The sequence below is a fragment of the Oryza brachyantha genome, chromosome 7 (genome assembly GCF_000231095.2).
Source record: "Oryza brachyantha chromosome 7, ObraRS2, whole genome shotgun sequence".
In the NCBI taxonomy this organism is placed as follows: Eukaryota; Viridiplantae; Streptophyta; class Magnoliopsida; order Poales; family Poaceae; genus Oryza; species Oryza brachyantha.
In genome coordinates, this window is record NC_023169.2 from 12,077,979 (window position 1) to 12,102,729 (window position 24,751).

A 24,751-nucleotide genomic window follows, 5' to 3' on the forward strand; every position below is an offset into this window, starting at 1 on the left:
TTCGTGTCTCGTTTGTGCCTTTGTTTCTAACAAGTGGTATCAGAGCAGCGAAGATTAATCTACGCTACGTTGCTACCGCTGACCGGGCTTTTTTCCGGCGATCTACAGAATCGCCGTTCCGTCGAGATCAGGTCGGAATCGGCGGCGACTCCGACTCGACGTCGCGTCCGCACAGAAGAAAAAGAAAGGAGCAGACGCACGCACGCAGGAGAAAAATTGATCGTTCCAAGGACAAGCCATCAGATCGTGCCGTCCAATCCGCGCTACTGTAGCAGCTATAGTACAGCTACAGTAACAGTATCTTTTTCTTTCCAGATTTAATTGCTACATTTACCCGATCTTGTGTGCCCAAAAGTTGTCAGATCAACTATTGTGCATCGTTCCGAGCACTGGAGTTTCGCGTATCTGCTTGGGTTCAACATATTAATACCAACAGATTCAGGATTTATTCCCAATGGCGAGTTTAAAGTATGATCTACCTCTTTTGGACCGAGACACAAGATTCTCATTGTGGCAAGTGAAGATGCGTGCAATTCTTGCACAGCAAGATCTAGATGATGCACTTGATGGATTCAACAACAAAAGGACAAATGATTGGTCCGACGATGAGAAGAAGAGAGACCGTAAGGCTATGGCATATATCCATCTTCATCTATCCAATAATATTTTGCAGGAAGTGCTTAAGGAGAAGACAGCTGCCGCGTTGTGGTTGAAGCTGGAACAGATATGCATGACAAAGGATCTAACCAGCAAGATGCACTTGAAGCAAAAGTTATTTCTGCACAAGTTGCAAGATGATGAGTCTGTGATGGATCATCTCTCCACTTTCAAGGAAATTGTTGCTGACCTTGAGTCCATGGAGATAAAGTATGATGAAGAGGATTTAGGCCTTATTCTGTTGTGCTCATTGCCTAGCTCATATGCAAATTTCAGAGATACTATCTTGTATAGTCGTGATACTCTAACTTTGCAAGAAGTTTATGATGCTTTGCATGCCAAAGAAAAGATGAAGAAGATGGTACCTTCTGAAGGATCTAACTCACAACCAGAAAGCTTGGTTGTTCGGGGCAGGCAACAAGGGAAGAACACAGACAACAAATCAAGAGACAAAAGTTCTAGTAGCTACCGCGGGAGATCAAAATCCAGAGGCAGGTATAAGTCATGCAAATACTGCAAGAGAGGTGGACATGATATTTCCGATTGTTGGAAGCTACAGAACAAAGAAAAGCACAAGGAAAACTATAAATCGAAAGGTAAGCAAGAAGAGCAAGGTAAAGCCGCAGTTGCTACTGATAATAAACCAGATGCAGAATTACTGGTTGCTTATGCTGGTTGTGTTCAAACCAGTGACAAGTGGCTTCTTGATACTGGATGCACCTATCATATGTGCCCTAATAGGGATTGGTTTACCACCTATGAACCTGTACAAGGTGGTAATGTTTTGATGGGTGATAATACGCCCTGCAAAGTTGCGGGCGTTGGTACTATACAGATCAAGATGTTTGATGGCTGCATTAGAACATTATCAGATGTGCGGCATATTCCCAGTTTAAAGAGAAATCTCATCTCTTTATCTACTCTTGATCGCAAAGGGTACAGATATTCCGGTGGAGACGGAATTTTGAAGGTAACAAAAGGCTCTCTTGTTGTGATGAAAGCTGACATTAAAACTGCCGATTTGTACCATCTACGAGGTACTACGATAGTAGGTAATGTTGCTGCAGTCACCGATTCATTATCGAATTCCGATCTTTGGCATATGCGTCTTGGGCATATGAGTGAAATTGGTTTGGCAGAATTGAGCAAGAGAGGATTACTAGATGGACAAAACATCGGAAAGTTGAAATTTTGTGAGCATTGTATCTTTGGCAAACACAAGAGGGTGAAGTTTACCACATCTACACATACTACTGAAGGTATTCTTGATTATGTGCATTCTGACTTATGGGGTCCTGCTCGTAAGAGGTCATTTGGAGGTGCTCGTTATATGATGACTATCGTTGATGATTATTCGAGAAAAGTTTGGCCCTATTTTCTAAAGCACAAATTTGAAGCCTTTTTGGTATTTAAGGAGTGGAAGACTATGGTCGAAAGACAGACTGAAAGGAAGGTGAAAGTCCTTCGTACTGATAATGGGATGGAGTTCTGTTCTAGGCAATTTAAATCATATTGCAGGTCAGAAGGCATTGTGCGCCACTACACCGTTTCTCATACACCTCAACAGAACGGCGTAGTTGAGCGTATGAACAGGACAATTATTTCAAAGGCCCGTTGTATGCTGTCAAATGCAGGTTTACCTAGACGTTTTTGGGCGGAAGCTGCTTCCACTGCTTGTTATCTTATTAATCGCTCACCCAGTTATGCCATCGATAAGAAGACTCCAATTGAGATGTGGTCTGGTTCCCCAGCTAATTATTCAGACCTGAAAGTATTTGGTTGTACTGCTTATGCTCACGTTGACAACGGTAAATTGGAGCCTAGAGCTATTAAGTGCATATTTCTTGGTTATCCTTCTGGTGTGAAAGCCTACAAGTTATGGTGTCCTGAAACCCAAAAGGTTGTGATTAGTAGAAATGTCATCTTCAATGAAACAGTTATGTTGAATGATAAATCTTCTACTAATGTTCCTGTTAAGAGTCAGCAGAAAGCAAGCGTGCAGGTGGAGCACTTGATCAGTTCAGGACATGTACCAGAAAAAGAGAATATTGCTAGTAACCAAGATGCACCGGTTATTGAAGAGTCAGACTCTTCTGTTGTTGAGCAGTCACCAAAATACTCTATTGCACAAGGCAGAGCTAGGCGAAATATTAAAGCCCCTCAAAGATTGATCGAAGAAACGAACACAGTTGCTTATGCTATGAGTGTGGCGCAAGAAATCGAAGGTAATGCAGAACCTTCTTCATATTCTGAGGCTATTGTTTCTACCGATAGCAATAGATGGATAGCTGCCATGCATGATGAGATGGAGTCACTTGAAAAGAATCATACTTGGAAATTGGTGGAATTGCCAAAGGAGAAGAAACCTATCCGTTGCAAGTGGATTTTCAAAAGAAAGGAAGGTATATCTCCAACTGATGAGGCAAGATATAAAGCAAGGTTAGTTGCTAAAGGATATAGCCAGATTGCAGATATTGATTTCAATGATGTGTTTTCCCCAGTTGTGAAGCATAGTTCAATTCGCACTTTACTTGGTATCGTTGCAATACATGATTATGAACTAGAGCAATTAGATGTGAAAACTGCATTTTTACATGGGGAGTTAGAAGAAGACATCTATATGGAGCAACCGGAAGGTTTTGTTGTTCCTGGTAAAGAAAACCTTGTCTGTAGGTTGGATAAGTCCCTTTACAGGTTGAAACAATCACCTCGGCAATGGTACAAGAGATTTGACTCTTTCATGCTTTCTCAGAATTTCAAAAGATCACAATTTGATAGTTGTGTTTATCTTAAAGAGGTTAATGGTTCAATTATATATCTGCTTCTTTATGTTGATGATATGTTGATTGCTGCAAAAGACAAATCAGAGATAGCAAAATTGAAGGCACAACTGAGTAGTGAGTTTGAGATGAAGGATTTAGGTGCAGCAAAGAAAATCCTCGGTATGGAAATTACCAGAGAAAGACGGTCTGGCAAGTTGTATCTTAGCCAGAAAGGTTATATTGAAAAGGTCCTTCGTCGCTTCAATATGCATGATGCAAAGCCAGTAAGCACTCCTTTAGCTGCACATTTCAGATTATCTTCAGATTTTTGTCCACAATCAGAAGTTGATATTGAGTACATGTCTGGAGTTCCATATTCAAGAGCAGTTGGTTCACTTATGTATGCCATGGTATGTTCGCGTCCTGACTTATCACATGCATTGAGTGTTGTCAGTAGATACATGGCTAATCCTGGCAAAGAGCATTGGAAAGCAGTTCAATGGATTTTCAGATATCTGCGTGGTACTTCTAATGCTCGTTTACAGTTTGGAACATCTAGAGATGGACTTGTTGGTTATGTGGATTCAGATTTTGCTGGAGATTTGGATAGGAGAAGATCGCTTACAGGTTATGTTTTCACTATTGGAGGCTGTGCTGTTAGTTGGAAGGCAAGTTTGCAAGCAACTGTTGCCTTATCTACTACTGAAGCAGAGTATATGGCTATTTCTGAAGCTTGCAAAGAAGCTATTTGGCTCAGAGGCTTGTATACTGAGCTTTGTGGAATTACGTCTTGCATAAATATATTTTGTGACAGTCAAAGTGCAATTTGCCTTACAAAGGATCAGATGTTTCATGAGAGAACTAAGCACATTGATGTCAGATATCACTTTATTCGAGGTGTTATTGCTGATGGTGATGTTAAGGTATGCAAGATAAGTACTCATGATAATCCAGCTGACATGATGACAAAGTCAGTTCCTGCCACTAAGTTTGAGCTTTGCTCAAGCTTGGTTGGTGTTACGGTATAGTCCAAGAGACTATTTGGCGCGCAATCAATTTGACCTGTGAGGTGTATATTGGTGATTGATGTTTTTGATGCTACAAGAGGAAATTCGTCTCAAGGTGGAGATTGTTAAATATGTGATCCGAATTGTAACTGGAATTATATCCGGATTAGTTTCCTAGTAGGTTTCTCCCAGTTGTTTCCTACTAGGAGTCGGATTAGTTTCCTAATAGGATTCTTTCGCCTAATCCTACTAGGACTCTTAGATTTTCCCCTTATATATACTCTTGTAGTCTGCACGGGAAGAGCAGAGTTCTCATTGTTTCCCCTGCATTGTAATCATATCCTCATAGTGATTATTGCCGGTTGGCGCCCGTGGTTTTGCCCACAAGGGTTTTCCACGTTAAATTCGTGTCTCGTTTGTGCCTTTGTTTCTAACAGTACCAGTAATATGGACTGATTCCCTGTACTTTGGCTTCAAATAAAAAGAACAATATCTGAATAGAAATAATGCCATATAGTAATTCATGCCACATTCGTCCCTAACATAACCCCATCGTTCTTAATCCATATAATTTTTTTTTTCAAATTCTGATCAATTTTTTAAATCATTAAAAATATATTGTTTTAGTTCTGTAGAATATAGTCCTCATTAAAGATCGAGAGGACAATGCGAAACCTAAGGTATAAATAAATTCCTGTGGTTTTGAATACAATACTTAATCTATTCAATGAACAAGTCCTGAATTAATCTATTTGTCGAGCTCTAAATTTAGTACTAAAATCCTAAGCTCTAAATTTAGTACTAAAATGATGTAGTACTGAAGAAAAAAATTCTAAAAATTAATAAATACAATGCTCAAATCCTAAGCTCTAAATTCAGTACTAAAATGCTGTAGTACTGAAGTTTTTTGTATGAACTCAAGTCCTACATTTAAGCTCAAAATGTGAAGGCATGCAAGTTTTTGTAGAGGGAGATTTTGTTGCAGCGGCTACTTTGGTGTTCAGAAACGTCTGTTGATGAACATAGGTTCAAATTGGTGTTTAGTCTTTTCAATGATTGAGTATCTGAATTACACTGCTACCACGAACAAAATAATTCTGAATTCAGATTATTTTTCCAAAAGAAAATTGGTAGGAGTTCCGCCTGACTAATTCACCGGAGTGAATTATGCTTCCGGAGGTGCTGGGATTCAGACCATCATAGTAAGTTCCCAAATACAATCTTACATACAAATTAAACCATAACATTAATTGTGAAAGCTTCCATGCTATCAAGAAAAGTATATTTGCCAATTTAGTAGTGTAGGCATAATGGAGTTATTGCATATAAAAAAGAGAGTAGTTTGAGCTCGTTGGTGTTGTACTTTTCACAAATTTAACAAAAGGAGATATTAACACCAATTAATATCATATCTGAGAGTCAAGCCACCGATAGCTTTATCTTTTGCTGGGCCATGCCATGGGCAATTTACAACTTACGTTTTGCCCAAGAAAAATAAGCTCTTTGTTATCAACATTGCTACAAACTGATGAATTTCATGGTTATTCTGTACAACTGATGCTTGCTGTGGGCTGGGAAAGTATGGAGGCCTATTCATGTGTGTGCTTCCACGGATGGTGTGCCGGGTCGAGCCATGTCTGGTGGGATGTAGGGGCGGATCTACCTGGTGGGGGTGGGGGGGCACGAGTGTATCCCCTATGGAAAATATGGGATAGGGGAGGGGAGGAAGAGAGGAGGAAAAATAAGAGGAGGATTGAAGGAGAAAAAGTTAAGCCCCTAACCTTTGGATTCTGGATCTGTTACTGGTGGGTGAATTCCACCCCACAGATTCTGTGAACCGAATCCTGGCGGATAATATGTGGTTCGGTAAGCATACCCAGATGTGCTATCTTGTGGATTTGCAGGAGATGATAAAACTGAAGTAGACCCAATTAACCTGAATCTCCATTGTAGCTAGTTGCACAGCTTTCATATACTTTGACAAAGAACCTATACAAGGCGGCACAGAGAAATGCATATCTTGAGAATTACAAATATTTTGTACATATAGGTTTTTTGTGCAAAAAAACACGCTCCTATCATGTTTGTTTATATATTTGCACTGTGAAGGATATGTATGGCCAAACCGGAACAGGCGCTTGGTAGGTAGATGTAAAGCATTGTTCTGTTCTCACATGGGGTGTTAACTCCCGAATTCTCACCTGATGTGTTTAAATCCTGACTTATGGTAAAACTTAATCCTGATTTCTTTAAAAATTTCTGTTTTCTGGTGAAACTTAGTTGTCATGAGATAATTTTCTGCCAATTGTCCTTTTTGAGATGAAGATGTACGTACTGGCAAACACCAAAAAGTATTTTCCAGAGCACAAGTTTTACAGTAGCCTGGTATCTAGGAGTACGTTTTGTTATCAACCGATCATCCTTCCTACTGCACTTGGCCAGTTTACCAAATTACAACCTAGCCCACAACAAAAAGAACAAAAAAAGAAGAAGAAAAATTACATCCTCCATCAAGATGTCCCTTGATTACAATCCTCTCGTCGGGTCACCATGCTCACGAACAGTTCCGATGCTGATTTGCACACTGTCCTTCCAAGTGCTGGAGCTCCCTTAATCAGATCATCTCTGTATCTGAACCTCAAGTCCTGATGTCTAGCTAGCTGAGCTTGCTCTGCTCCCATGGCCAATACAAGGAAGAGCATGGAGTGCACTCATGGATGCTACAAGTCTTCATCATCAACTCCAGTGTTCAGAACAAAACTGGAGAATGCCATTGTTATGTCCCAAAAGATGAAATCAAAAGCGCACACCGGGATTCAGAACACATCAGTATTTTCTTTTTTTTTTGAAACACATCAGTTTTTTATTTAAAGATGAAAGCATTGTAAAGGTAATCTCAGGGAAAAGGCAAATCTGAAAAATTGTAGACGGACTTACTTCAGGTATGGAAGGGTCATGTTCTTCAGCAAAGCCTGGTTTTTACTCGCAAACGCCTTCCATTCGTCAGGGTCTATCTTCCCGTCGCTGTTTAAGTCTGCTTGCCTGAAGGTCTATCAAATCTTAAGTTAGGATAAATTCACAGTTCCATTATGGCCACGGTCGGCTGGAGGGGGAAGTGCGTTAGTTATCCGATGCGAAAAATGAGTTGTGCTAGGATAAATTCACAATTCACAAATTATGGAACTGTCATTTACAATTGAGATTGGCGATAGTAATGAGTTGTGCTAGAAAATATCCAGTAAAATAGCTTGTATGGAGCGCAAGATTCTGAACTTCTATGGCAGATACAAAAAAGTTATTAGGCCAATGCTTGCTTCAATATGCTTGATTGCAACTCATGACTTGAAGCATCAATCAACCGTATTCTTGCACCGCTAGATTTACAAGCCAATGGGCCACTATCCCAACTATTTAAGCTGTTTTGATGTCATGGCATATGAAGATGAGATTAGTGATGCTGCTAAATGAGAGCTATTCTTGTAACACTTAGTAGACAATTGGATTCTCACTATGAAAGTTTGAAATCTATCAATTACAGCCATTTAAACTTTGATGTGTATGATCACAACCTCAAAAAGCCAGACAATAGGACTGAGCACAACTTCTATAATGGAGAGTGTGCTGCCTCCTATGACAATGAAACCAACACTGCAAGATTATCTTCTATTATCTAGAAGGGTGATAGAATAATATATTATGTAGTCTACAAGAAGATCAGATGTATATCAACAATTGAAGCCGAAGCATTTGCTGCATTTGCGCTCTTGTCCGAAGCAACTGAGCGAAAAATTCAAAAGTTGTTGGTGTGGTCTGACTGTAAAGCAGTTTGTAGAATTCTTAGTTGTGAATTGAATGTCGGACTGTAACATGACCACCAGAACATGTATTTGATGCTAATGTTCATAAAGCATCATTTTAAAAAATTGACCTATACGTGGAAACCTAGAGAATTAATAGTTTTCGCTCATGATTTAGCAAAGGCTTGTGATAAAACGCTTGGTTTATCTGACTTTATATAAGAAGCTAGGGAGAAGTGGTCCTATCTTTTGAAAGGTTGTCCGCTGTTCAGAATTGAGCGCACGGAATATACCAACAAAAGAATTACAAAGTTTGGTATGTCTATTTTTTTATTTACTTAGTATTTTAACTAAGTAAGACATTAATATTGGTTAATTGAAATTTTTTTACTCAAGTTAAACACTAATATCAAGTAACTAAACATGCTAAGAATTGAAAATTTTGGTATGTCATCTTGATTTTCTTGAAAAATTTTACTGAATCTAAACTCTAATGTTGTTAATTAAACAATACAGCAAAGTTTCAAGTTAATAAAACATACGGAAAAAATAAAGATTCCATCTTCTCGCTATAACTTGAAAACAAGTACTGGTTTTAGTCAATCAATTGGGAAAATATACATTTAATCACCAACAATAATTAAACACTAGTCTGATAGTTTTCATAAAAAGTTGATAACCATATTTGACACATCTTCTGAGTCAAAATGGCAATTGTATAATTTTTATTAAATATGACGACACTTACAGTGGTAGGAGCTTGATGATTATATTTAATACTAACATTCCCAGAGATGTGTAACACCTTTCGTGTTATATTTGTAACATCTTATGATTAGGTTGTTATTAAAAAGTAAATTCCAAAACTTAATGCTCTTAACTCTGTGTATTTCAAAAGAGGTTGGTTATTGACCAAGATATTGTTCACATATAATAATTTTTATATGTGATATTTTGATTTCTTTTTTATTTTTAGTACATTCTTTTTTTTTCTCTTTTTTCGAAGACTGAATGCTTTTAGCTCTATGTATTTCAGCGGAGGTTGTTTATTAAACGAGATATTGTTCACATGTAATCATTTTTTTGTTACTTTCATATGTGATATTTTGATTTCTTTTTTCCTTTTAGGTACATTCTTTATTTTTCTTCTTTTTTGAGTACATTCTTTACTCTGATATGCTGTGCATTTATATTTAATCTATTCTGAGTGCTAATATCTAGTGGAATACATAGTCTTTATTAAATTATAAATGTTTGTCATAAAATAACAACTTTTAATGTTTTCTGATGTACAGAAATAGAGAGAAGGATCATTAGAGAGCAGTATTGTTAAAGGATAGAAATAGATACTAGACAGAATAAGAATTAATGTCAGAGTACCATGTGCTTTTAGTATATTTCTAACACTTGGTTTTGTATAGTTATTTAAATCGTAGGAGTTCCTGAGTTGAATGTAATGGTAGGAATCGCTGATTTTTCTAGAGTTGATTTCTATTAAATGTCTTTTAGTAAATCACAAAAATAATTTTCCCAAACTAAACAAAATGTTAATGTGAATATATATTTTTAAAGCAGAAATTGATCTATAGAGGGAAAATGAAAAAAATGAAATATAAATAAAAACTAGTTTATTATATACCAGTCACTAAAAAGAATGAAGAAAACATATAATAATTACCCTTTTGATGTAAAAATAAAACATTCTCACTTATTATTTTGGTGTGGTTACCTCTAACCCAAAACACAATCTAGTATAAAGATCTATGATGTTAAGTGAAAACTTTTGTTTAACCCTAGTCTATTATAAAACTTTGGTTAAAATATAATAAATAATTTGTATGTACTATTAATCCTACTTGTATCACAAACAAGTTTGATTGAAGGATTTGTAGTTGTATTTTTCAATGGAAAAGAAAAGAGGAATGATGAGTTGTTCACTATTTTTGAATCAATGTGTTAAAAGGTGAGAGAGATTGAGCAAACAAAAAGTAGAGAAAGATAGAATAGAGAGATCAACTTATATATTCCATTAATCATTTGTACAAGGGTGATTACAACTATTTATAGAGGGGGAAGGAGTGTGAACATGGTGTGAACACATCCTATTAGTGAAGAGGTGTCTCTTCATGATAGGTGTGAGCACATCCTACTAGTGAAGAGGTGTCTCTTCATAATAGGCTCAATTAACATGTTCTAATTGATCATCCATATATTTTATTTCTTAAGACAATATCCGTTGTCTTCTGTTGGTATGTAAAAAGTGGTTTCTTGTCTAAAATAAGATTTTATGATTTTTTATCTTTGTTTTAAAAGGGTGTATGTGTGATTTTTCATCTGAGAAAAGGATTATTAGATAGGAGGATCGTTCAAGTATATAAATAAATCCTACACAGGACAAGAGTCAATGTCAGATTACGATGTGCTTTTAACTTGGTTTTGCACAATCCTGTGAATGATAGGCTTTTAAATTAGAAGTGCACCTAGTAGCCCAAAATCTAATCCCACATAAGCATATAAGTGGGTCATGACAAGCATTTGAGTCCAAGCAAAGGTGACACCGTGTAAAGGAACGCTCACATATTAGGGTGCTAGTCTAAGCTCTGTTTTGTTTGGCTTAAGTAGCATGCTTGCGCAACGTAATAAGCTATTGAACAAGCTAGCTTTTGTTATTGCCTCCAATGATTTGTTACACATGGCTCCCAGCGATGTGTGTGCTCTTCTCCGTGGGTTTTCTCAGTGGGCAACAGATGTGCACAGAGATGGTGTCGGCGTGGTCGCCGACAAGATGGGCAAGTAGAGAGGGTTTCAGGCATGAATGGAGGTGGAGGCCGAGCTCGCAGACACCTAATAGGGGAGGTGGTGTGGTGTTGAGCGAAGTGTTGGCGAGATGGGTTGACTAGTGGATCCCATAGGGGAGGTGAGGCCTACTAGCTAGTGTGATGGAAGAGAGAGAACTATGTATGACGGGTCTTACCACACCATATCGGCACAACCTATTAGGTTACTTATAGTGGGGGGTATATCCCCGTATGCTACGTAGATACCCGTATGCTACGTAGATAGAACTCCTTCAGAGACCACTTATTTTACGGTGCAAGCCACTTAAAATATGATCTTTAAATAGGCTTACCTCTCCCTCCTTTCTCCTCACTCTCCCTGCAGCTCTATCTTCTCTCTCTCCCACCATGCCGCTTCCTCCTCTTGTGATTCTAGATCCAGGCCGGCAGCATCGGCAGCCACGGCAACGGCGGCAACGGCTGCGGGGTAGGAGGGCGGTGGGCAGCGGACTGCTCCGGAGCTCGGCGGGCGTCGGGGCGCGCCGGAGAGCGGCAGACGGCAGACCGCTTCGGAGCTTCGGACCACAAAATAAAATAATCAGCAAAATAAACATGTATTCGCATAGAAAATTATTGTGTGAAGCAATACAAAGAGCAGTATAGGTTTACAGTGTCCATGACTTCTGAAGTAGAGTGAAACCCATACTCCTCGAGGATAGTTGAAACATGTTCCAAGACCTCCAGATGGGACGCCTGCATGACATGTAAGCTGTTGTATAAGCTAGAGGAAAAATAAACAGAAAAGGTAATATAGCGCTAACATAGATCTATCGTACATACAATTTAGCAATCATATAACCAGCTATAGCAGAGAGATGATGGAAAGAATTGTTTAGAGGAGAATACTGCAACTATACAATATGAATTGGAAAGCAATCGAACAGTGTGCAAAAACAGTTACAAGCATACAATTACATTTGATAAAACTACTTGGTTTTATAAACCACATAATATACATATTCGGATTCATCTAGATTGATTTATCATGGTATCTTAAAGCAAAACCTCTTAACTTCCACCAGTTTCGTAATCAGAGATTATAATCTAGACCCTCCAAAGGCACGCGTGAAGAACTGCACCATACTTCTGTATGTTTAAGTAAACTTTACAGTCCTTCAGTCATTAAAATTCCAGCTGACGTGAGAATTACTAACATCTAACATCCTTCTCGCTAAGACTAGTGCGTGCATTTTTTTTTATAAAAAAAACAGCAGCCCTAACAATAGTAGAATACAAATATTAAAAATATCAAATAACATGCATGAGTCACTGCAGCTGCAATGTACCAAAAATGTTTTGCATACCCTGATTGTGCCTGAATGTATGCAGAAAGAGGTTCAGGTCCCAGGTCCCATTTAGAGGTGTTTGTTTCTAAGAACTTATTTTTAGTTTCTAGTCATAGGATGTTTATACACTTATTATAAATAGTAAACATAGACTATTAATAAAATCCATCCATAATCTTAGACTAATTCGCGAAACGAATCTAATGAGCCTAATTAATCCATTATTAGTCTATGTGATACTACAGTAAACATTTGCTAATTATGGATTAATTAGTCTTAAAAAATTCGTCTCACGGATTAGCTCTCATTTATGAAATTAGTTTTTTTTATTAATTTATGTTTAATACTTTAAATTAGTATCCAAACATCCGATGTGACATGAGGCTAAAAAGTTTAGCCCCATCTAAACAATCCCTTAGAGCAACACCAATGTATATTATCAACATGGGTATTAGCGTGGGACCTAGTAACAGGCGGCAGTAGGAGGAGACCCCATCCACAATGTTTATCTCGGTGAGGGGCAGTAAGGTGGGGTCTACAGGTTAAAAAAAAAAATCAGCGCTCAGTTCCTTCGCGCGAGTTCTAGCCAGATCGATCCCCGATTCCTCTCTCGTTGTTTCCACCGGCACAGCAATCTCCTTCTCCGCCGCCGTAAAATCCTCTCCTACTCTGCCACGGTGCCACTGGCCGGCGCCGGCAACCCCTCCGTCCCCACTATCCATCCGGCAATCCGCTCCCCCTCCCCCAAAATCGACGGCACAAACCCCTCCGTCCCTCCACTGATGTCGGGTTCCTCTCCGCCACCCAACCCCGCAATCCCCTCTATCCGACGTCGCAAATCCTTCCTACTCTGCAATCAGGCGACACTTTCCCCTTCATCCATTGCCGCTATCCCCGCTGCCTGACGCTGCAAGCCACCTCCCTTATGGCGGACTGGTGCTTCAGCCCGACCGGAGACTGAGGAGGTCATCTTCTCTGGTGTGTGATCAGCTTGGGCTTCATATCCTCCTGCGGAGATCCGCGACGGAGCTGCAAGAGACCAACTGTAAGGCCAACTAACCCCTATGCTTGTGATTTAAGTAATAGAATAGCGTATGTGGTTGCATGATAAATATTGTACCATGCACCTCTCTTTTGATGTTGCATATGTTCTTTTTTCTAGTTCAGTTTATGAGAATCGGAGTTGCTATAACTATGTGGATAGGTTTTTTGTTTAATCACGGTCGGAGTTGCTATAATTGTGTGGATATATTTTTTTTGTTTAATCACGGACAGTTGTTTTACCGTTTGATCTGTGTTATGGTTCGTGCTTCTATCCAAGTAAAGAACACAACACTAGTTTTCCCCACTTTATAAGAGCCCTGCATATAGCAGTTTAAAACAGGTAGCTACATTAACCTTCTATATCAGGAACATATGTAGCTAGCACTAACCTTTTATGTTCTTGCTAAATATTATGTTGCAGAAAATTTAATTTAACTCTTTTGCCATCCAAAATATATCTATTTGCTATGTTGCCGGCCTGTTAACAGCAACCGACTGTTTTTTTTTCTCAAAAATACAAGCTACATGATGATGAGATATAATTATGTTTAATTCTTGCAACACTAATCGAAAGTAAGCATCGGAGTTCGATTAATCTGAAAACTTCAACAATATTCGATATAGCTAGCGGAGTATATGTTTGTCTGGGCTCTAGCTGATTATCGTTTCTCGATCAGCTAGCTGCAGGGGAGTATACTTGACACCAGTGCATTTGTGTTAGTGTAAGTAAGCCTGTTGCTATGCATCAACGCAGTTGTTTCGTGTTTAATTTTTTTCAGGAAAAAGGAACCACATTTTGCCTCTCTATTGGTAGTTTTGCTCTCCTATTTTCTTCAGGCTACTAGCTGTATACAGAACATATATATAGTTCTTCAGAAATAAAAGGCAATCCATTTTTGTAGGTATTGCAAGATAACTAGTGTACATAGTCCCTATTAGAATACGTATCTGATAAAAAGTAATACATTTGACATACAAATACAAGTACTTCTGGAAGCAAACATTTAGATTCTAAATTGGTAAAGACAAATCAAACTAGTAAAATACAAGGTTGATATGGAACTATTAAAATCTAATCTTATTGTTGCTGACCACTAAATTTCTGCCACACGTGCTCTATCAAATCTCCCTTTAGACGCCGATGTGTTTGTCGGTCATGGATAGCCTTGTTTTGCTCTAAAACCTCTTGAAATCCATATATTGGTCCATGGTCAAGCCCTGTCATTTGAGGAGAATACTGCCCTTGTTCATATGTATTGTCATCCGGTATATCATATGAACCTCTCTCATCCTCAACTATCATGTTGTGCAAAATAATGCATGCATACATTATATCTGCAAGCTCTTCCCTTTCCCAAATACGCGCCGGGTGACGTATGATGGCCCAACGTTTTTGCAAAACCCCAAAGGCTCTTTCCACATCTTTTCTTGCTGATTCTTGACGCTGCGCATATAATTTGTGCTTAGCACTTTGGGGCCTGGTGATTGATTTGGCAAATGCAGCCCACTCCGGATAAATTCCATCAGCTAAATAGTATCCCATGTTATATTGTGTACCATTGATGGTAAACTGAACAGGAGGTGCTCTTCCTTGTATCATTTCAGTGAATAATGGGGACTGGTCCAACACATTAATATCATTGTTTGAACCAGCAGCACCAAAGAAAGCATGCCAAATCCATAAATCTAAAGAAGCAACTGCTTCAAGCATAATAGTGGGTACTCCATAGTCGCCACGTGTGAATTGGCCCTTCCATGCAACTGGACAACTTTGCCATTCCCAATGCATGCAGTCAATACTCCCCAACATCCCAGGAAATCCATGCGCCTCTCCAAATTGAAGTAAACGTTGAATATCCTCTGCGGTAGGCCTGCGCAAATATTGTTCACCAAATAAATGCCGCACACCTTGAACAAAATTTATCATGCACTCCATTGCTGTACTTTCTGCAACCCCAAAGGTCTCATCCATAAGATCAGCCGGTGTACCATATGCCAACATTCGCATGGCAGCGGTGCATTTTTGCAATGGTGATAGACCCACCTTACCAAATGCATCTCGCCTTAGACGAAAATATGGAGACCAAACACCAAGAGCTTGTACAATGCGCAAAAAAATATGCCTTCTCATGCGAAATCTCCTCCGAAACTGATCATCTGTGTACAATGGACTCTCAGAAAAATATTTAGCAAATAATCTGTTGTGGTCCTCTTCATGATCTCTACTAATGTACCTCCTTGTGTAGCCCCCCGGCTGATTAGAGCAACCAGCTAGGTGAGCCATCAATCTCGCTTCAAGTTGAGCTTCCAACCGAGCTTCAAGCTGAGCTTCCATAGGGTCATTAATTTCTTCCCATGTCATATCTTCAAGCTTCTCACTAGTGATGGACTCATCGGAATGACTAGAATTATCTTGTGACTCAGTGGACATCTTTTTTGAAGATGAGTTGCTATGTTGGTAAGAAACTGAAGGAAAGGAAGGGGAATGTTGTCTTCCTGAAGTGCATGTCTTATTTATATATGGTTCATCCTGCTAGCTATGTGTAACATTGATGCATTGCTTTTGCTTCCATTGCAACAGCTAGTTTCCAACAGCTAGATTTTGAACAGCCATGTCTTTCTTTTTGGATGTATTCCAACAGCTAAATTTTAGACAATTGTGTCTTGCTTTTTGGATGTATTCCAACAGCTAGATTTTAAACAACCATGTCTTGCTTTTTGGATGTATTCCAACAGCTAGATTTTAAACAACCATACCTTCCTTTTCTATCTATTCAAACCACCATATTATAAAATGTTGTGCTAATTATTATCAATGTATATTTTTCTGCAGGCTGCTAAAGAAACGATTTGCTGTTGTTATGGGACAAATCAGAGACTACAGAGCAGAAGGTTCAGACATATTATTATTGTGGACAAATATTATCACTTCATATGCCTTCTCACTAGTGAAATATTACATTCATCGTTCACTGAGTTCACAATACAACAATTACTTGCCCTACAAACCTATCACATGTCTAAATATTACTAGCAAGTTAAACTTAATGAAACAGTGACACACTAAGTACTAGGGGTTCAAACATAACTTAGGGATCTTTTATTCTTCTGCAAGTTCTGTAGCTAGCTTTTCGAGGACAGCTTCATGCCTCTTAAGTTTTGCATCACTAAAATTAGCAGTGTCTTTGTCCAACAACTTTAAATATGTCTGATACTTCTCTATCCTAGTTTGTTCCTTCTTTGCTTCCGCTGATTTGGTGGTTGCTTCTGCAGATTTCAGCACTGCTTCTGCTCTCAATTTTACAGCTTCGTTGAAGAGAACAAAATCTTGAGATGGCTGGTCCCCCAAAGGAGACGGTGCAGGTTTTTTTCCCTTCCCTTTAAGCTTGGCTTTGGCTTTTTTCTGCCCTTCAGGACGCTTCTCTTTTTGGCTGGTCTCCTCCTCAGTTTCTTGGTTGGATGATGATGTATATGCACCAGATTCAGAAATCTTAGTCCTCTTGTTATTGCTGTCCTCTTTAAGTATCCGTCGCCATTTTGGTTGATCCTTTAATTCTCTCCACATATACTCTAATGTGAAAGTTTTATCATTGTTTTCCGATTTATATAATGCATGGGCTTTCTCCATGATCATATCATCAGAGAATCCACTGCTCCAGGTTCTTCTAGCTCGAGAATAAGCTCCACAAAATTTTGCAATGTCCTTCTTAACACCACCCCAATGTGCCTTGCATTGCACGACTGTCCTTTTGCGGTTATTGCTAGATGTATTACTGTTGTACTCTGCAGCAACCTCCCTCCAATAGTATTCTCTCTTCTTGTCATTGCCATTTATAGAATCTAGTGAGTTATTCAACCAAGAGCTGAGGAGTTGTAAGTTTTCTTCTTCGGTCCAGTTGACGCGTGTCCCTCTTCTCCCTGTCTCCTGGCTACTGTCACTTGACTCTTCGATGTTAACCAAATTGTTCTCTTCCTGTCTTGCAGGGCACTGAGAGGCTGATTCGGATCCATGAGATGAGGCGGACCCAACAACTTGATTTGGTGAGTGCATCCAACTTTCTTGAGGACGAATACCTTGAAAACTTATTGGTGCAGATTGTAACCAGCTTGCTTGCTGCTGAAAACCTTGAAAGTTTGGAGGAGAATTACCATATAGGTGATAGTTGGCTGGAGGACCAAAAGGGTTGAATGTTTGGAAATTAGGTGGTGAGGCTTGGGTAAAATGTGGGGATTGGGGAAATTGTGATTGGGAGAAAGTTGAGGGGAATTGAGTAGGAGGGGAGTTTTGGCTAGAATGTTGGCTTGGGGAGCCTTGGTTTAACAAGTTCATGGAACCTCTCTTGGAGGGATCCATCTCAGGCCCTCAGCTAGCAAAGTTTCACAAAATGTGTTTGTGTTGATTGAAAGAAATCCTGAGCCATCTCTGTTTTTGTAGGGGATGAAGATGGCAAACACAGACCATGCAACGGTTGGCTGGGGAGGGGAGCAACGGTTGGAAGCAGCAACGGCCACTTGCAATTTAAAATTTGTTGTCAGAAATCAACTCTGTTGTTGCCGACAGTAGTACTAGTATCTGGTTGTAACTATGTACTACTAACACAATGGCTAATACCAGGTAGTAAGGAGTCATTTAATGCTTAGTACCTGGTTTTTTACAACATTGTGGATGCCCTTAGTTCCTCAAATTTTTTTTTTCAAAAACATCACATCGAATCTTTGAACACTTAAATGGAGTATTAAATATAGATAAAAATAAAAAGTAATTACACACTTATGGGGGAAATCGTGAGACGGATTTTTTTAGCCTAATTAGTGCATGATTAGCCATAAGTGCTACAGTAACCCATATATGGTAGTGATGGATTAATTAAGCTCAACGTGGTTTTCAAGAGAGCCGTGAAATTCGTTCTTTCATTCATATCCAAAAACTTGTTCCGATATCCAACCAAACATTCAACGCTATCTTTTTTGCCAAAGTAAACATGACCTCAGAAATTACATCAACAAACAGCCTTGTGCAATCAATAAATGCCCTTCTTTTCTCCCGAAGTTTTCATTCCATTTGAACTCTTCTCCCACCTCAAGGCAAATAAAAGCCACAGTATACGCGGATGCTTTTGGTTCGTGGACGATATGGGTTGGGTTGGATCCATATCTTATTGTAGGATGAGTTGATTCTATTTTTCTGTTTAATTGAATAGATGGATTGGACCCTGTTTTTTGTTTGGTGGGAGGGTTGAGATGAGATGGGTTAGAGATATTTTTTGTTTGGTTGAAGGGATGAGATGGGACAGATGTTACCTCTCATATCCAAAATAAAATATTAAATATTAGGATTAATATATGTATAACCTAAAATAATTAGATGTATATATGTACAAGTAATATATTTTAAATAAATTTAATAAATAAAATGGACACTCCCTCTGTACGTCGTGGTCGTCCTGTGATGAATCCGTCCTACTATTTTAGTGGGATAGGTTGTACCTAGATCTAAGAAAAATATTTCTCTCCTGGGTCCAACCCATCCTATCTATCCACTAACCAAAATCTATCCCAACCCATCTCATCTCTAAAACCAAACACACATAATGTCAAACCCATCTTTCTTGCCATTTATCTTCAAGCAACAGTCCCCCGGATCTGCTTGTGAGCAGCCAGTAGTAGAACTGCGGACTTGAGAAGTTTTCCATCCTCAATGTATTTCCAGAGCTCTTCAAGCAGATTATTTGTTTTTCCTGCAATCAGTCTAGTTGTATCCAAGAAGATTTTCTGTAAAACAACAAGGAGGGGAAAAAAAATCTAAAGTGCCATTTAGCACTTATAAATTAAAATTAGAATTTCTAACCTTGAAATAGGAGTTGATTTGGAGGTTTTTTCACCGTAATTTATTTTTCAGTATTACACTTTTAGACCACTGAGAATATATATATATATATATATATGATTTTTTATTCATAAACTATTTTTTATTTCTAAATACTTCGTTTTGCTTCGTGATCGCCTGTGATTCAGTCTTCAGTTATCATCATTACATTATTTCTATTGTCCCTACTAATCTATAGCTACTAATTCCTTCTATCATACATGTGGGATAACCAAGGTACAAAATAACGGTTTTCTAGTCCTAATAGCAGTAGCGAGATGTTTACACTTTACACTAATGTGACAGTTTATTAGTAAAATCTTAGTTAACTGCAACTTTTTGGTAAATTAAGAACAAGTCTACAATAAAAATGTCTAATTAAGATTAAATTGATCTCACATAAGTAATGATATATAATTTACTAATATTTTGAATAATATTTTTTATCAGCATATTTATATAGCACCTGCAATCCGCTAGGCCGATCCTAATCCTCAACAAACCTGTAATACACCCGCCAGGGATGGACCAGCTCCATGGGAGATTCTGATAGCATAGTGAAATATCAGAGGAAAAATGACACTGCTATAGGCCGTGCGGCACTGTAACACAATCACAGTAAACAAAATATAATAAATTTACTATACCAAATCACTATATTAGATAAATCTATTATTGTCCGTCTAAAAACGAACAGTTGAGATCATATTAATGACCCTTGCACTGTTTATCCAGTGCCATTATCATAACAGGGTAGGTGATCCAATTCCAGCTCCATGGCCCTCTCGCAAGAGAAGCATGGCAAGACACACACTGACACATGGGCCCACAGGCCCGTGCACCGCATTTCTTCTCTGATTTTTTATTTAAATATTTACTTAAGTATATTTTTTTAAAGTTTTGCAGATTCTTAAACTTTTAAAAAATCATTTTGTAAGTATTTAAATAAGAAAAATATAACTGAAAATTTCTTTATTCTTCTTCCTGCATGTGCGGTCTCCGTCTCTCACCGAGGGAGAGGGAGGACCGGTCTGCTCATCGGTCCCAAAATAAGACAATCTTTTGACCATATGTATCCAACGTTTGATTATCCTCTTATTTGAAAAATTTTCAAAAAATTAAAAATAAAATAGTTACACGTAAAGTAATATTTATGATTTATTATATAATAAAAACAAAAATATTAATCATAATTTTTTTAATAAGACGAAGCGTCAAACATTATAGCTAAAAAGTAAAAGATTGATTTATTTTGGGACAATGAGTAAGCACACACACGCAGCCAGTATAAAAAAACACCTTTGCAATGACGCGCGCCATGCGGGAGCACTAGCCTTTTCCCTCCGTCTAATAGCATCCCTAACAACTTATTTAAATTTAGTTATTCATATCTTTGGATGATCATCTAGAACAATTTCATTCTTTGTATCTTTTTTTACTCCAGCAGATCATTGATATATGATATCATCCATATTTATTTGAAGGATAGAGAGACAACATCTAAATATAGAGTTTCTCTTCTAATACAGGTGACATCCAAAAATAAAGAATGAAATGAATGTTTTGTTGGACTCAACTCAATTTTTATCTTTCATCCTGTATTTTCAGGATGGATAGACTGTTGGGATGCTCAAACTCTTCAACTGCTAGACCACCAGCTCACGCTGCTACACGGGCCACGCCTCCACTGCCACCTCATCATAAACCATCACCACCTCCTGCACGCTTATAAGAAAGCAAATACCTTGAGGCCTTACCATGATTTTGGACTTGTTTGTCATAGTCGTGCGACTCTTTCTATGAAAATTTTCATATTCTAGTCTTTTTTCACAAAGAAATTCTACAGATAAACTGATTCAAAAACATGATCTCATTTCATGGTGCCAAGTAAAATGAAGCCGAATGTAACACCGAGGTGGTATTAATTGGTCTAGCTCCATGCCAACCCCACCTCGACGCACGCATCATGGTGCCGAGCTATTATACTTCGGTGCCATAAAATTTAGTCTATTATTAAATAATGTTTCTAAAGGGATCTATTTGTAAATTTCTTTGCAAAATAAACTAGAATGTGAAATTTTCACCTCTTTCTAGACAATGTGGTGTTCTGGCGAACCGGAAGATGATTTAAGGGCACATTCAATTATTTGTCGCAATTATATTAACTCATTTAAGAATTTTCTCAGATGGACTCAGAATCAGACAAAATTTATATCCACAAACATCTATAGAAAAATTACGCTAGTCTCTCCTAGCTTTGTTGGATCCGACAAAATCAAAATCTTGAAATTACAATAGCAATATTGCATTTTGAGGCCAGAAGATTCGAAAACCCGTTGGATAGAATTTCAAAAAAAACTAAATTTGTTATTTTTAACTTAGATTTTCTATGGTTGGTTCGTGTGTGCTACTAGGCGAATAGAAAATATCAAATAAAATAAATAAAATTTAAAAGTGCAATCTCTCCTCTCTTTTCTCTAGTAGAGAGAGCCTTTTGGCTTCCCTAGTTGCTTTCAAGGCAGCCTTGCTTGGCCTTAAAGCTCTAGTTAGGACACTCGTAATACTAAAAGCTAACATGATTTTTATACTCCAGTACATCATGTCATATTAAGAAACTATCTTTCATAATATAACTTTTATATTTTGTTATCATATGATCTACTTATCTCTCTCGCAATTAGTTTTGTTTTACTAAGACACTAGTTCTTAATCTTATAAACTAGTTTTTTCATTTTAGCCTCTCTCTTCACTAAATAATCTGCTACATCATCAAATTGGTTATGTGTAGATAGAAACTATTCCTTGGGTCGAACTAGTTTATTTATTTTGAACTCTCTCTTTAATAAATAATCTACCATATCACCAAATTACTTATGTGACATACCGACAAATATAGACATCGAGACAGAAACTGTCGCTGAGGAGTGCCCGTGTAGCTCGCATGTAAAATAGTTAGGTCGCTAAAACTGTCTCTTAATGATTTTACAGGTGACCCTGTCAGGGGATAAAAACACTCAACTATTGGACAGCAGGAGAGCCACCTACAAAAATCACATCCTCTGTCTAAACTCTAAAGGCCATCCTCCTCCCCGTCTCATCGTTTGGTACCACGCCTAGCTAATGACGTGCCCCCACCGCCGCGGCCGGGAGTGCGCGCGTGTCGCGCGGGCAGCGACGGCGACCCGGCGTTCCAAAGCCTTGTCACCTTTCCCGCCGCTTACCAAGAAGAGCTCGGAACACACCCGAAACCATGCGGCTCCCTGTATAAATCGGCGACACGTTGAGCTGTCACTGGAGTCGATTGCTACTTTTTCTTGGGAAGAAGACGACGACGACGAGGAGCTCGATCTCCACCGCCGCTCGCCGTACGACGACGACATGTCCTCCTCGCAGCAGCTCGAGGTTGGAGAAGGGGAGGAGAGTGGCCTCGACGAAGAGCTCAGGAAACAGGCGGTGCGCGAGACGGGCAGGGGCAGTGCGTCGCCCGCCGGGAGGAAGGTGACCTTCGGGTTCCACCTGGTGGAGGGCAAGACGCCGCACGGCATGGAGGACCGCCACGTCGCCGAGTTCCGGCGGCTGGAGGACGGCAACGAGGTCGGCCTCTTCGCCGTGTTCGACGGGCACGCCGGCGCCGACGTCGCAACCTACCTCCGCGAGCACCTGTTCGACGACATCCTCCGCGAGCCGGGCTTCTGGACGGACACCGTGGACGCCATACGCCGCACCTACCACCGCACGGACCGGAGGGTGCTCGAGATGACGGAGGAGGAGGGCGACGGCGAGGAGAGGCGCCGGCGGAACGCCGGGTCGACGGCGGTGACGGCGATCCTGATCAACGGCGAGAGGCTGGTGGTGGCGAACGTGGGCGACTCCCGCGTCGTGGCGTGCGAGCGCGGCGGCCCCGCGCGGCAGCTGTCCGTGGACCACGAGCCGCTCCGGGAGCGCGCCGCCGTCGAGGCCCGCGGCGGGTTCGTGACGGAGATACACGGCGACGTGCCCCGCGTGGACGCGCAGCTGGCGATGTCGCGCGCGTTCGGCGACCGGGGGCTCAAGGACCACATCAGCTCCGACCCTGACGTGGCCATCGAGGACGTCGGCGCCGGCGCCGGCACGGAGTTCGTCGTCCTCGCCAGCGACGGCCTCTGGAAGGTGATGTCGAACCAGGAGTGCGTGGACGCGGTGAGGGGCACCGCCGACGCCCGGAAGGCGGCGGCGGAGCTCGTCGGCGAGGCGCTCGAGCGAGGCAGCGCGGACGACATCGCCTGCGTCGTCGTGCGCCTCCACTGATCCCAGCGTCGTGCTCGTGCATGTTACTACTCACTTTTACTACTCCTATGCTAATATGCTGTACTCGTCCCAACTGCTTGTCCTAAGCTTACAAAAAAATTTCAATTTTAAAGTTGGCCGTACACTCTACTCAAATTTCTCCAAAAAAAAAAAAACTTGTACAGATATTTGTATAGTACGCCTTTATTTGATATCGTTTGCTTATCACCTTTTAAATATCAATCAAACAGATGTAATTTGATTTGTTTAGAAAAACTTGGAACAATTATAATAAATTATAATAAGGGATAATTTCGTTCCTACCTCTAATATTGATTTTAAATTTTTTTAGGGTTTTCGTTTTTTACCGAATGAACCTTTTGTCTCTATTTTAGACGGCTCTATTTCAGTTATACGGAAGTTATGTCTCTATTTCAGACGGAAGTTATGTCTCTATTTACCGTTGACCGCTAGTTGACCAATACACTAATATATTTAGTTTAAAAAATAAAAGATTTAATTTCTAAAATAATTAATACGAAATCACCCCTGTTTAAAAATTATAAGTTTTTAAACATTTGAATTAATAATATATTGTTTTTTATATTTCTATCAAACTTATAATTTTTTTAAAAAAATTTGACATAGTTTCGAAACTCTGTCAAATATTTTAAAAAAATTATAAGTTTTTAAACACGTCATTTAGATTAATAATATATTATTTTTTATTATATGATTATAGAACGGAGGGTAACGACACAAATGACTTAAAAAAATCAAAATGATATTCTCATGCAAAGCTAAAATAGTCATTTAATATGTTATTTAGGAGAGGCAATCAATTACCTGAAACAGGGCACGTAAACGAAATTGCCCTTATAATAAATAATCATGTCCAAAATCTATATATGAAAGAGAAATACAGTAAACAAATTTGCTACGAAGGCGTTTAGTTGGGGAAAATAAAATTTTTGGATGTCACATTAAACGTTTGACCTACATCAAACGTTTGGTCAGATGTCGGAAAAGGTTTTAGACACAAATGAAAAAGCGAACGTTTGGCCAGATGTCGGAAAAGGCTTTGAACACAAATGAAAAAATAATTTCACAGATGAAAAGACGAATTCACGGCTGGCCTGAAAACCACGAGCCGAATCTTATAAGCCTAATTAATTAATCTGTCGTCAGCATACGTGGTTACTGTAGCACTTATGACTAATCATAGACTA

The 24,751-nt window shown here is 39.2% G+C and overlaps 2 protein-coding genes and 1 long non-coding RNA gene across 3 annotated transcripts; 2 read left to right on the plus strand and 1 right to left on the minus strand.

Annotated features, from left to right (window-relative positions):
• The first annotated feature begins 13,156 nt into the window (after nucleotides 1-13,156).
• Nucleotides 13,157-17,973, plus strand: LOC121055021. The gene is made up of 5 exons (XR_005812247.1): nucleotides 13,157-13,391; nucleotides 16,224-16,282; nucleotides 16,664-16,753; nucleotides 17,375-17,431; nucleotides 17,826-17,973. It is a non-coding gene; the product is annotated as an uncharacterized LOC121055021 (long non-coding RNA).
• LOC102699821 (protein ALP1-like) lies at nucleotides 14,304-15,765 on the minus strand. Its single transcript, XM_006644670.3, has one exon. It carries the CDS (start codon nucleotides 15,750-15,752, stop codon nucleotides 14,469-14,471), a length of 1,284 nt encoding a protein of 427 aa, XP_006644733.2. The 5' UTR covers nucleotides 15,753-15,765; the 3' UTR covers nucleotides 14,304-14,468.
• A 4,661-nt stretch (nucleotides 17,974-22,634) lies between the features above and the next one.
• Nucleotides 22,635-23,568, plus strand: LOC102711719 (probable protein phosphatase 2C 58). Its single transcript, XM_040525674.1, has one exon. It carries the CDS (start codon nucleotides 22,635-22,637, stop codon nucleotides 23,541-23,543), a length of 909 nt encoding a protein of 302 aa, XP_040381608.1. The 3' UTR covers nucleotides 23,544-23,568.
• The last annotated feature ends 1,183 nt before the right edge of the window (nucleotides 23,569-24,751 follow it).

Excerpts from the sequence above, each read along its gene's own strand:
- LOC102711719 (XM_040525674.1), top strand. The coding sequence starts at position 22,635 with ATGTCCTCCTCGCAGCAGCTCGAGGTTGGAGAAGGGGAGGAGAGTGGC.
- LOC102699821 (XM_006644670.3), bottom strand. The coding sequence starts at position 15,752 with ATGACATGGGAAGAAATTAATGACCCTATGGAAGCTCAGCTTGAAGCT.